At 36.5% G+C, this 14,330-nt stretch overlaps 2 protein-coding genes across 2 annotated transcripts in view; both read left to right on the forward strand.

Annotated features, from left to right (window-relative positions):
* The window catches only part of LOC119425617 (ras-related protein Rab-25-like), a 4,744-nt gene extending 1,641 nt beyond the window's left edge, over positions 1–3,103 (forward strand). The window contains exons 3-5 of the mRNA XM_037693151.1: positions 1,957–2,150; positions 2,230–2,310; positions 2,856–3,103. Of these exons, the coding sequence (XP_037549079.1) occupies positions 1,957–2,150; positions 2,230–2,310; positions 2,856–2,980 (400 nt within the window). The 3' untranslated portion in view covers positions 2,981–3,103. The remainder of the gene's footprint in view (positions 1–1,956; positions 2,151–2,229; positions 2,311–2,855) is intronic.
* Positions 3,104–7,720: 4,617 nt separating this feature from the next.
* The window catches only part of LOC119426124 (zinc finger protein 385D), a 26,793-nt gene continuing 20,183 nt past the window's right edge, over positions 7,721–14,330 (forward strand). The window contains exon 1 of the mRNA XM_037693684.1: positions 7,721–7,808. Within this exon, the coding sequence (XP_037549612.1) occupies positions 7,721–7,808 (88 nt within the window). The remainder of the gene's footprint in view (positions 7,809–14,330) is intronic.

A 14,330-nucleotide genomic window follows, 5' to 3' on the forward strand; every position in this document is an offset into this window, starting at 1 on the left:
CACACACACACACACACACACACACACACACACACACACACACACACTGATCATTAGTATTAAAGAACTGAGATTAGGAGTTTACTCATATATGGCAGGCTTAAAAGAAAAGACAAGAAATGAAATAATAGTTTTTGTTAATCCTTTTGTAATAAAAAGTGTTTCAGCAATTGTAGTTGGCCAAACATAGAAAAGAGTAATTATCACTATACAAAAATAATCACAAAAAATGGGTACCACTTTACAATTAGACTCCCCTTATAGATGGCTAATAACTAGTTTATTAGTTCCACTATAAACACTTTATAAATCATTAATAACAGTGTATTATGCATTAATTAAAGGTGACGGAAACAAAACTGACCAGTTTCTTGCCAAATCTGTTCACCTATATATTTCATCTAGAGTTGTTATATTAAACATTTCAGACTTAATTCAATTCAATTTATTTATAAAGCACCAAGTCACAACAGAAGTCGTCTCAGGGCACTGACCAGAAACATTCACATGTAAAATAATAATTTAACACTATTTATCTGAGAAGCAGACTGCTTTGAATTTAACTCCATCACAGAACTCTCATCTTGAGCAAGCATGAAGGCGACAGTGGAAAGGAAAAACTCCCGCATGAGGAAGAAACTTCTAGCAGAACCAGACCTAAGTTACACACAATAAGCATTTGTAAACCTTTTTTTTTTTAGGATATAATGTTGTACTTTGTCACTGCATTATAAGTATCAACTAATATTATATCCCAAAAAAAATAGGTTTAAAAATGCTTATTGTGCTTACAAGGTAGTAACTTAGTGTGACATGTTTAATATAATAACTCTAGATGAAATTCAAATTCAATTAAAAAAATCAAAAATACTTAAAATATATAGGTGAACAGATTTGGTTCACTATTTGGCAAGAAACTGGTCAGTTCTGTCTCTCTGTCACAATTAATGCTAATAAACAATTATTGATGCTTTATAAAGTGTTTATAGATGAATTAATAACATATCTATAAACTATTTATTAGCCATCTATAAAGGGTGCCTTATTGTAAAGTGGTACCAAAAAATGCACACGCATACTAGTAAATACACAAATATAATTGTACAAAATATTAGGACATAAAGATTTTAAACGAATATACTGAAAATTTTCTGCACAGAAAAGGATTATAAAACAGTCAAAAATATTTATTGGGGGGAAAAAAATAAGAAAGAAATGTGTATTTCATTAAGTCAAACAGCTTTTGTGCAATTAACTTTGAAAGTATAGCAGGCCATTGTATCATATCATCAAAACAACTGTTATTATTATTATTATTATTATTAACACATTTCCTTCAGCTTTAATAGCATTCTTACTAACTACAACAGAAATTAAACATGCCCAGTTTAACATAGTTTCATCAACTGAGATAACTTAAAGAAACGTTTTAAATTGTTGTATATTTTTTAATATTTAAGACAACATACTTAAAATGTATTACAGATATTTATCATTTAATAATGTGCAATCAAAACAAGAGTTCAGTTGTTTATTTTATTGCCTGTTATTCATGACGTCGAGCATGCATTTAATTACTTATGTCCTTCTGTGTGTGTGTTCATTTGTCTGTTAGCAAAATATCTCTCAAACCACTGGACAGATTAGAGAAGGCAAATGCAGTGATGTTAAAATCACATCTATAGCTGATTAACTTTTCAAGTTAGCCCAACTCCAAATGGCTCTCACAATTAACAACACAAAACAACTACCATTCATCTAATTGTCCAGATTCTGAGCTAACATGTGCGCGTCAGTAGCTGAGAGTCATCCTCAACGTTTTCGCTGAGCTCTAATAAGATATTTTCCTAAAATTTTGGCATGCACGGCAACAAATGATATGCAATCCTTTCGTTATTGTTCCAGTTTGAAAAGATGGAGATGATCAAAGGTTAATCTGTTGTCTGGTGGGTTCAGGTACTACAGAGGAGCAGTCGGAGCGCTGTTGGTGTATGACATCAGCAAGCATCTGACCTACGAGAGCGCAGAGCGATGGCTGAAGGAGCTCTTCGACCACGCAGATCCTCACATTGTGGTGATGTTGGTGGGGAACAAGAGCGACCTGGAGAGCCTCAGGACTGTTCCCACAGAGGAGGCCCAAAACTTTGCAGGTTGATGAATAATTGTAAAATGTCCAACGCTGTTTTTGTTTGTGAACGAGCTTAATACTCAAACTCTGCCCCCATTCAGACAAGAAGGGGCTCATGTTCATGGAGACGTCAGCACTGGACTCCACCAACGTCGAAGCTGCTTTCAATGAAGTCCTCAGAGGTAAAACGTGATGACCTCATTGCTTATGGGGTGCCATTTGTAAAGTTATACAGTCAAAAATTAACATCAATATTTGGGTTTATTTAGCCTTTAATTAAAAAAGTAGGTTTTTTTTCAGTCATTATTTCACAATGTTATTAATACATTTATAAATGTCATAGTTCCAAAATAAATATTTAATTTACAAGCTAAATATGTAGTTTACAAACTAAATACTTAACTTGAAAGTTAAATATTTAGTTAGTAAACTAAATATTTGTGTAAATTAAATATTTAATTTACAAGCTAAATATTTATTTTCAAAACTAAACATTTAATTTCTAAATCAAACATTTAATTTCCAAAATAAATATTTAATTTACTGACTAACTATTTAACTCTCACCTAAATATTTAACTTGCAAGCTAAATATTTAGCAAGTTAAATATTTAGTCAGCAAATTAAAATAATTTTTGATTGTATAACTTTACAAAGGGCACCCCATAATTGCTTCGATTCACACACAACGTGAAGGGTGTGACGGTGAAATGTTTGCTCTTCTCCAGCGATCCATAAGAAGGTGGCGAGCAGAGAGGTGACCCGCGGCTCCATCAGCGCCGTGACCCTGTCCAGTCCCCTTGGATCAAAGAGTGACGCTCAGGAGGAGCGTAAAGGCTGCTGCAAGAGCTAATACCAGACTGACCGAGCCAACATCGTGCTCGACAGTTTACCATTCAGTCAGCTCGGCGAGGAGCAGTGTCCCAATACTTGTGTACAGTTTATAGGTCATTAATTGAGTGCAAATATGGAGTAAACCAGCTTTTAAACGTGTTTTTGTTTGGTGGGGCTGATGGGTATTTTATTTTAATTTAGATTTGCTATGCAGTTTTTCTTTTTGGATGTTTTTAGACGTGCTTTGTAAAGTTTTATTGCTTTTGTAAAATAATACACAGGGAATGAGTCTGAATAAATTATTTAAATTATTCCGTTCGCATGTAATTTCCATAACAAAGCAGAGAATTTAAAATGGTGCTAAAACTTCACCAAACTTGGAGCAGAACTTTTCAGTCATTTAACTTTCACTTTTGACTTTTTTATATGTTATATACACACTTGGTCAAAAAAGGTTCAGGAAAAAATCACATTGTTCATCATAATTATTAAACTTTTGTAAAAAATGTAGCTACTTCAGGTGTTGTGATTCAGGTGAACAAAGCCTTAAAGTATTTACTACTTTGTTTATTCTTGCCAAACCAGCAGGGTGTGGTTAAAATGAGATCCTATGCAGGTCATCTGCTGGCTTGGAGTTTACCATCTCGTTCTTTCTGCTCTTATGTTTTGGGCCTTTTTCCTCTGGAAGCCTGACCAACCAGTCTGTCTGTCCTTTCTTATCTGTTTTTTTTTTTTTTTTTCATCAACTGACAATAACACGACGCTCTATCTCCAACAGTGGAGTGGTGTTCTTATGCATCAGGGTGTTTTGTTCCGACAGACCACTGGTATGTAACTAATCTTCACGAGCTTATTGCTGAAGGCAGAAATGACATCCTATGCTGCTCGTGTTTTCAGAGAGACTGAGGATTTCTCTGAGTGAAACGTCTCCACCTGTTTGTCAGTATGCTGTGCAGAAAATTCCCAGCAGTGTTCAATATGCTGAGCAAATTGTACAAAGAGGGGCTCCAGATTATTTCGAAAGGGTAAGACGGTTATTTAAAATCCATTGGTCTAGTTTATTTAAGTTACTGGTTACAGTGTGCTTCACCTAAATCTAGAAAATGCACATCTTGCTGCAAATATCAAATGACCTGAGCTTTCTCAAGAAGCAGAATATGCTCTGTTCCTCAGTGGAAAAGGTCACAGAGTTAGATTTCTGGTGTAACTTGTCATTCAGGTGAACATCCTGTCAAATGTATCTCACTTAAAGAAAATGGTCCAGATGACATGATTTAACTATTTTTGTTGTAATCTACCTGGATGATTGAGCTTACAAACCTTTTTTCTGAACCACTTTGACTTTGGTTGTCCTCGGGCTGTTTCTGTGAGGAGCAAGTTGGCCATCTGGCCTAAAACATTTGATTGTTGTACATGATGATTGTTTAGGATGGATGGGTCCTGTTTGCACGTGTTTAAAACCTACTTCTGAGATTCCAACTGGAGTTTGGCTTGAAACAACAATGAAGGCTACCTATGGGACAGATCTGGTTGGCAGGCTGCAGACTGACGAAGTCCTCTGGATGGGGGATGAAATGTAAAGAAACTGGTCCAGATGACACGATTTAGCCATTTTTGTTGTTTTCTACCTGGATGATGGAGCTTACAAACCTTTATCCTGGCAAATGTTCACTTTCACCTTATTACTACACCTCCTAAAGTCCACAATCATCTTCATTTTCTTGTTGTCACTGATTATGAGGTGATTGTTTCAGCCACAAAGCCTGCTGTGTATCGCTGCAACTACAGAATCATTTGAATAGAACCATTTGTTTTAAATACAACCTGGCGAATGTGTGTTTAAATCACATCATTTAAACGCTTACATTATGCTGCAACTTTTAATAAGTAATAATACTTAATACTGTATAATTTTCTGAATATTTTACTTTAGCTACAAATATTTTACCCACAGAAATACATTGAGGGCTTTTCAGTCCTTTCAAAAACATTGTTCTCTTTAAAATCTGCTTCATCATAATTCCTATGCTATTTTTAGCGTTTAGCTTGTCTTTTGCTTATTTCAGCTTTATAGCATTCAGCTGCTTTTACCTACAACAACTCAGTTTCAGCTTCTTCAGCAACTTTCAGCAAAGTCATTCAGCACTCGGCAATAAAAATTCTACATTTTCACCAAAAAAAGACATTTCTCCAGTTTAGTGATGCGTTCATTTCCAGGCCTGATGACGTGGGGTGGATTTAGGCTTCTTTATGTTTTGTTTTCTGGTTGACTGCATAAAGAATACATTATGTGTTTGATGGCTGTGTTTTAGCAAAAATCCCTGCTCTGAAATAATTTATTTTAAGGTGTCACAAGTTCAAGAAAAGAACTGCTGATCAAACCTGAGTTGAAGGTGTAGTTTCACCTCTCAGCCTGAAGGTGGCAGCACTGACGTGCTTAATATATTTTGAAGGTTGTGCAACAGAGAAATGCATTTGTTTCAAATCCAATTGACTTATTTACTCCTGTGCTCTTCTTTTTAACATTAAATTCCTTACAGTTCATCTTGTGAATTATCAACACGATATATTAGGCTCGTGTATGATGTAAGAACCTTTTCTTGGAGCAACACCTAAAAATTGTACATATTTAAAGACTGGATGCTTTGATGTCAGTGTGCGTGTGTTTTATATATTTAGAAGATCTGCGTACTGTAGATGTGGCTGGACAGGCTCATAAATCTACAGCAAGGCTGCTAAATGACATTCTGCACAGATAGTAGTGTGTCTCTGGCTAACAGATGTGCACGAGGAGCCTTTACTGTGGTATGAGTTTGTCTGCATGTGTGTGAGTGCAGCCTCCCCACAAGCAACTTTCTTTTGATTTTGCCAGAGTAAAACGACGTTAAATGTGAAAAATTATTGTTTTTTTTTATTATATATATATAAAAAATGAAATAAAGGTTTTGAAGCAGGCAGTAAAAGTTGAATTAAATCCTGCAAATGAAGATTTTTATTTTATTGTATTAGGCTTTGAAAAGACATCTGGAGTAATAATCCGAGGCGGCTGAGCTGTTTGAAAACCTGGTCATGAAATCTGTAAATCTCCCTTCACCTTTGCAAGCCTTGAGGTAAAAAAAATAATTAAAAAAGGAAAATTAGAAAATTAAAAGCTCCATACTTTTGTCACCACTTCCCTGGTTCTTATGCTTCCTAATGTGTTGGTGAGAAAACCCACTCTGTGGTTGGAAAGAATTCAATTTAGCTCAAGCTTGTGATGACTGGTCCCTGCATGCTACAAGACATGTGTAGCTTGTAAAAAGTGCGTCTTAAAGCATGACTCAGATGCTGAAGTGCAGCCACCTTCGACCCAGACTTGGATCTGTTTACCCACTGCCTGAGATTTCTTTTGTCTTCAGCGTTGTGTTTCTGTGGAGAGTCTTATCTGGCAGGAAATTACAGCTGCAGGGCCACATCTGCATGGGTTCAATGGGGGTTTCTCTTATGTGGCTTTTTGTGACTCCATGGAGAAGGGACATTAAAAAGAAAATGCTTTCACTTCTCTTCCCTTCTTCTCTTTGTGTTGGAAGGTCCATCTAAATCAGCTTTATGAAACTCATTTGATTTTGTTTGTTCTTATTCATTCAGCACAAAAATCCACTGTTTTATCATTTAACATTATTTAGCTCCTCAAGAACATTTTTTTCCTGACTGTTTTCATGTATTTTATGTAATTTTTTTTTCTTGTTAATAAAAATACCAAACTTGGAGATGTTCGAGCTCGGGCTTCAGAGCATGAATCAAAGGATTTGAGTTTTAAATCCCAGGCGCTACAGAATCATTTAGCATGACTGAACGCTGAAATGCTCAGAATAACTCCTTTAATGGTGGTTTTACTTCATGTGAACACATTTATCAGCAATATATACACAGTGAATGCAATCCAGAGCAAACTTTTTTTTTTTTGGAGATGTTGTGGATTAACAGATTGATGTTGGATATTTATATATATATATATAAAAAAAATAACAGAAATTAATGTAAACTGAAAGGGAAATATACAAAATAAACTATCAACGCTAGAAACTTTTAATAAAAATAAAGGATTAAATATTGTTAACATGTCACTCGTTGTGCCAGAATTTTCAACCAAGATCATCTTCTGATACAAAATGATTGAGTTTTAACCTTTGTGGTCTAATCTTAACAATAACTTGTGCAATATCAAGCAATATTATGCTGTATGTGTTCTGTTAGCACTCACAGGATGTTCATTCAACCTTTATTTATACAGTTAGTCCCATTGAGCCTCGGAGACTCATTTACAAGAGAGATCTGAATGTGTTGAGGGTGACTCAGCTCTTGTAACATCAAATTTTAGCTAAATATCTGTAAAACTCACTGAGTTGTAGTCCATTTTGTGTTTACAAAGGTTGATTAGTTGCAGTGACCATCTTGATTTATGTTGACTTCACAAGTTTCATTAGTTATGCACATCCAATTATTACTTCCTGATAGAATCCATCCACTGGTTTAGGAGATGTTTTGCTAAAAAAAACCCAGAAGCATCTGCACAGATGCACAGACAAATGCACAATTTTTCACCTTTTACTGTGGTGGGTGATAATATTTACTGAAAACAGAAACTACAAATTGTAATTTATTCTTTTCCCAATAGGTGTATAATTTAAAAACTATTTGTAGGGAAACATTTCATACCAAATTTGTGAAGCAACTCAAAAGTCAAAATATCTACTAAAATCACCAAACCTGGAAATCAATGACACCAGACTTTCCCAAGAAGCATGACCATATAGTCCAGATGGAGCAGTTCTTGAGTCCAAACCAGACAACAGACCAGTTCAGAGGTGAGGCAATGAACAAACCAACCAGATACAAATTCTCAAATTCTAATATTTTGTCAAGAGTTCAGGCAGCTGTGAATTATTATAATCTGCAGTAATCACCAAACTGCCCAGACACCTGCTGTATAAGGCCTATAATATGTGTTTTGGCACCTCCAACTGATAAAAATACCAAAGAATCAAGTTAAAACTCAAACTGATGTCATGTTTTGTCCAGTTGTATGGCTTACAGTCCTCATGCAACACATAAAGTAAACTCTAAGCACGAGTGTGTGTCAGTCCTCCATCATTCTGCATCTGCATCTCAAACCATCTCTCAGGTCGGAGGCAATGTGTTTGACATAGCGGTACTACTGTCACCAATGGTGTGCCACAAGGCTCAGTTTTAGGTCCCACTCTTTTTACAATTTAAATAAATGGAATTTTGGTCAACACACATCTCTCTTTTAAACCTCATATCAAAAACTTGATAAAGAAACTGAAATTAAAACTGGGTTTCTTTCTCAGAAATAGATCTTGCTTAACTCTGAATGCCAGAAAACGCCTTGTAACCACTACCTTCCTACTTGCCATTGACTATGGTGACATTATCTACATGAATGCCTCTGCCAGCTGCTTGCAGATGCTGGATGTTGTCTACCATGACGCGCTAAGATTCATAACTGGTTGTAACTACCGTACCATCACTGCACTCTGTACTCCTTGGTCAGTTGGTCATCATTATCTACATGTAGGCTCTCACACTGGTTCATCTTCATCCATAAATCCCTCCTTGGTCTGCTACTTTCTTATATTTCCTCCCACATGTCACACTGTCAGTGCAGTTACAACATGTGTTCTCAGGACATAACTACCTGCAGCGTTCCCTCAGTGCGGACTGAACTTGGCCAAAAGACCTTTTCCTACTCTGCTTCTGCAACCTGGAACACCTTGCAACAGAAGTTGAAGTTTTCCACTTTGATTTATTTACGAGGTTTCAAACACTTGATAATGTCAATAGAAAAATCAAAGCAGATATGTTCTTGTTTTTAGTATTTCACCCTGTTTTATGGCACCCTGATACACTACTTTTATTTTAACTGCATTTTTACTGTAGTTTATGGTTGTCATTATTTACTGTTATTGTTTGTAAAGTGTATGTTCTGTCTGGAACAGGCCCTTCTTGTAAATGAGTCCCCGTGGCTCAAGGAGACTAGCCTGTATACATCAAGGTTGAATGAAAATCTGTCAGGGTAAGTCAGCAAAGGAACGCACATTTGAAATTTCCACGTCAGCTCACAACCATCCACATAAATAGAATCAAAGTCAATGCACGCTGATTACCATGGTGATGTTGTTATGGCGACCAATCAAAGAAGAGGTGAGCCGATGGTTAGCTCTAAGCCTCCCTCTAAAAAAATGCACAATCGAGAGGGAACCGAGAACAAGCTGAGAGGTGGATTTTCGCCTGTGAACAAAATGCTAAGAGTGTGTTTGTCACTCCTGCATGCATCCTTTTTCTTTTTTAAAAGCAGTTTTCGTAACACTTTGTGTCTGGCTAACCCCCCACACAACTACACACACAACTACACACACACAGGTTAATTAACTCCTTTGAAAGGCTTTGATTCAATGATGGATCGTGCTGTTCTTGGCTGTTCATAAGGCCTAGCTGGTGTCACATGACTCTTTTTGGTTTCAATCAAACAGGTTGCCAAGGATCAACATATCCAATAGACTCAGCCATGGTTCACCAAACAATATTATTTACATCTGTTGCCATGACAGCTGCTGTTACCTGTGAGCTTGTGATGTTAAACGGCTGCAGGTGTAAAGTAATGCATCAAACTATTATTTCAATAACAATTTTAGCTCTAATTTGGCATTAAGACCCCATAAAATCAGGTTTTGTCTCATTTTAAAGGAGGGACACCAGCACACTTTAATGTGTTTTATTCACACTTGTGATGTTTATTCATTGTTTTATAAGATTTTTCTGTGCTGTTTTCAGTTTTGTAGATGCACTTTATGAACTCTGCATTTTACTCATCTGAGCATAAACTTTAATGCAACTGTTTCATTTGTGTGCCTGCAAAAACCTACAGCCTCCAAATGTGTTACTCTGCCGAAAAAAACACTTTCTTTTCACTCACTGAAAAAAGTATTTTTTTTTCCTTTTTAAAGGACAGAGAAAGATAATAATACCACCCAGCCTCCACACAGAGCTGCACTCTTTGTCAGAGAAACACAAAACACTTGGCAAAGCATTAAGAGACACAAATGATTAAAAGTGAGTTTATGTGTAAATATTTCCATGTCTATACGTTTCTCCCCTTCAACCTTTGTTCCATGTTTTTTATGAGAGGGGTGCAGAACAGTCAAAATGCCCCAGGCTATATATGTGTTTTCATGCTTGCATAAGATTGCTTCAATTGTGCATTTATACATTTTTTATTCATGGATTTGGTGAAAGCAACAACTTTGACACTAAGTTTTACTAAAGAGACAGTAATAATCATGTTATATGCATCGTATCATTTATCCATCCTTTGTCTTTTTTCTTATTTTCTGGGTCATGTGGGTCACTGGTGCTCATGTCCAGCAATCACTGTGCGAGAGGTGGGGGACACCCTGGACAGGTCTCCAGTCCATCACAGGGACACATAGAGACAAACGAGACAAACAACCATTCACTCTCTCACTCACATGAGACAATTTAGAGTTACCAGCCTAACATGCATGTTTTTGGTCTGTGGGAGGAAACTGGAGTACCCGGAGAAAACCCACACATGCAAACGCCACCCAGAAAGGCCCCCTGACCGGGATTTGATCCGGCAACCTTCTTGCTGAGAGGCAGCAACTCTACCAACTGAGCCACCATACTGTCCATATCATCTATATTATATGTAATTTAATATATTTTATATAATACCATATTGTATAATGATACATATCATGAATTGTAGCATATTGTCTTGAATTACCGTATTTTCTGGCGTATAAGTCACTACAGAGTATAAGTTGCATCAGTCACAAAAAGCATCAAGAAGAGGAAAAAAAAATCATATATAAGTCGCATTTACCAAAATTTAAAGTGTCACACAAAAATTGCATTATGAACATGGAAAAAAAACTTAAAGTCACTAAGTCACTTTGGCATATAAGTCACAAGACTGACAAATCTATGCAAAAAACTGACTTATATGCCAGAAAATACAGTATATTACAAACATCATATTTTAAATTATACCATCACAAATCATGCAAGTTATTTTTTCATGTCACATTATCATGATCAGCGTTTGTTATACATTGTCTTGTGCCATACATTGATTTGTACATATCCTACCATGCCATATCATATAAAATCATATCATATATATCTCATATCATAATGTGTATTAGGGGGGCCGCAGTAGATCAGTGGTCAGTGCCTCAGTCTCATAATGCTGCAGGTTCAAGTCCAGGTTGCATCAAGGAGAACATTCAGAATATATATATAAATATATATGTATATATATGAAAAAAAAAAACAGTTGCCAAATCTTTCATGAGAGGTCACACTTTGTGGTAACCCCTGCAGAAGGAAGTAGTCAAAGAACAATAACAACATAACATAGCTCATCTTGTTTCATATCATATTTCACTGCATCATATCACAATTCTAACACTATATACAGTATCATATCATGTACTTGTATTGTCTCACATATAAAGAAGTTTTGTTTATAGATGATTTTCATTTAATGTTTTGTTCCTCTGAACTGATTTTCATTTTACTATATGAACTTGTGCAACCATCAGTTGCTTACAGATGTAGTGTGCGTGTTTGTAAAATACCAGGTGTTGAACTGACAGCCTTCTTGAGATGTCCCCGGAGCTTTGGACTGTGGGAAAACACGTTCACTTCTTTTCCCCCCATACTGAGAAAAATGTGTTTGGGTCTGAGAACAAGAAAGTTACGTAAAGTCATGCTGTCAGAAGGATAAATTACATGTGGAACCTTAGAGCATGCACAAGTCAAACTTTCAGACGTTACATTTTTTAGGGATGAAAAAGTGAAGGATTTTCTGGAAGCTTATGGCCTGTGTACTGTGTAGTTTCCTCACTGTACTAAAACTACAGGATGCATCTAAAAATACCTATAGAGCCCAAGAGAAAAAAGCACGGAAGATGGGAAATCATTTACAGGAGCAACAAAAAAGAACAAATTTAAAACAGCCTCGGACAGACATGCAAACTCTGAGCAACAAAGAGTGTATAAGACATAACCACATCTTTTCTGTATTCATTTATTCCTCTGTTTAATGTAAACTTGTCTTTTGGAATGCTGGCTCTGAGGAAACTCTGCATTGACACAGTTCAAGCTCATTTTCATCTGAATTCAGAGCAGATTTGAGGGAGATGGGGGTGGTTTGTACACAAATCGTGAAGACATGATGATAATGAAGAGGAGGAGGAGGAGGAGGAGGCAGTGGAGGAGGAGGGAATCCAGATGGGAAGGAGCAGCCGGCAGCTCCGCTGCAGAGAGAGAGACAGAGACCAGAGAGAGTGGAAAGCCTCGTTTCTGCCCTGAGATGAAAAACTCTTTCATCAAACACTGATCCATTGGACTCCCTCTGCGCTGCTGCTGCCATGTACTTTGGTGAGTAAAGGAGACACTTTCATCAGGAGACAGGCAGGCTATGTTTGACTTCTGGTCAGTGGAATCACTTGTTGCTGCGTTTGAATTGGATTTGACTTTTGTAACGTCTGCAGACTACAAGCAGGTATGGTGGACTTGGGTTAAGAATCTATTTTGTTGTGAAATGACGCGTAACTTAAAGGGGAAATGCTAATTTGTGACAGGACTGTGCTCAGAAAGCAAGGACAATTGTGTTTCAAGTACTTCACATGGTAAATGGTAAATGGACTGCACTTATATAGCACCGTTCTATCTTATCAAGATACTCAAAGCACTTTACAACACAATCTGTGTCCTCATTTACCCATTCATACAGCACCCTACTAGATCTATACAAAGATTAGTCTGTACTTTATCACATTCATACACTGATGGGACACACATCGGAGACAATGAGGGGTTCAGGGAGGCTTCAGCATGTGACTGCTGGTGGAGTCGAACCCCCAGCTCTTGCACTGGAGGGTGCCTGCTCTAACCACTCAACCACAGCTGCCCCACAATCTATATAAAGAATGTTTTACATGCAAGTTCTTGAAATCTAAACAATAATACCTCATTCTCAAATATAAAAGTGTATTTTACAGTTTCTCATCTCATGCACGTGTTTAGTGCAGCAAAAAAAAAAAGTATCCTTTTGAAGCAAACAGGTGAAACAAGCCTCGTACAGACACACACACACACAGAAACACACACCCCTGAGTGTAGCCAAAGGCAATCAGTGTAATGGCAGAGCGGATGGGTGTTCTGGTTGATTTTGATTGTGGGTGATTAAACATGCACGCTGGTCCACCATCAAACTGTAATCAAGCTCAGGGAGAACGTGTAAACTGGAGGCTCCACAATCAGCAGCACAAACAGGACGCCTATCATCAAAGGCTGGATCTGTGCTCATGTGCCTCATGCTCATTTTGATCAAATATTGTGTGGAGTTATGGAATTTTGGAAATAACTTTTAAAATGGTTCATTTCTGTAAGCTATTATTCTGAAAAGCCCCTGCACAGATTAAAGTGGGAAAAGTAAAATACTTTGAAGTCCTGGAGTTTAGTTAAAAAAAAGGGCTAAAATGCAAAAATATAAATATAAAAACACATTTTTAAACAATTAAGTTGCAGTAAATCACATGTAGTTGTGCTTAATTGTGTCAAAAACTGAATTGTGTTTCATTTAAAGAGTCTTTTTCTTTAATATCATAAGCAAAGAAATGATTCATTGTCTGTAAAAGTAAGTTTGATTTCACAGCATGCAAGCTTTTAAAATAATAGTTTAATCATAAAAATTTTAGTGTGTTTACATATTTAGAGTTTGTTAATTGATATGCATGTGATGAACCCTACTCCATCCAGTACTGTGCAAAAGTTTTAAACCACTGTTAGTTTCTTTCGTTTTTCCTTTTAAGCAGCCAAACTTTCTTATAAACCTTCAAAGTGATCTTGATCAACAGTTATTCAAGCTTTAGGGACGTCTTTTACAGGTTTTCTATAGTCTTTGGCTGCTTTAATACTGATTCAGGGGTCAGGACTATCACCTGGCCACATGTTGTTCACTGTGTGCTTGAAAAAAATAAACATGTTGAAGACGTTCCAGTACTAAAAAAGTACTGCAGTAAAATCAACAGTATCTGAAAGCTGTACCTTTAAAAAAAAAATAGGAAGAAAAATATGCAAAGACTTGAAACAGGATCTGAAAGGTGCATCATACATCCTCCATCTGCTGTATGTCAAGCTGACAGATCTTTAGGAGTTACCTTGTTGGCACTTAAACACTACGAGTCAAACAGCGTTATATTTTTGATTATATATATATATATATATATGTAAATACAGATATATATATATATATATATATATATATATATATATAT

This window comes from Nematolebias whitei, chromosome 19 (assembly GCF_014905685.2).
Source record: "Nematolebias whitei isolate Nwh7 chromosome 19, NemWhi1, whole genome shotgun sequence".
Lineage (NCBI taxonomy): Eukaryota > Metazoa > Chordata > Actinopteri > Cyprinodontiformes > Rivulidae > Nematolebias > Nematolebias whitei.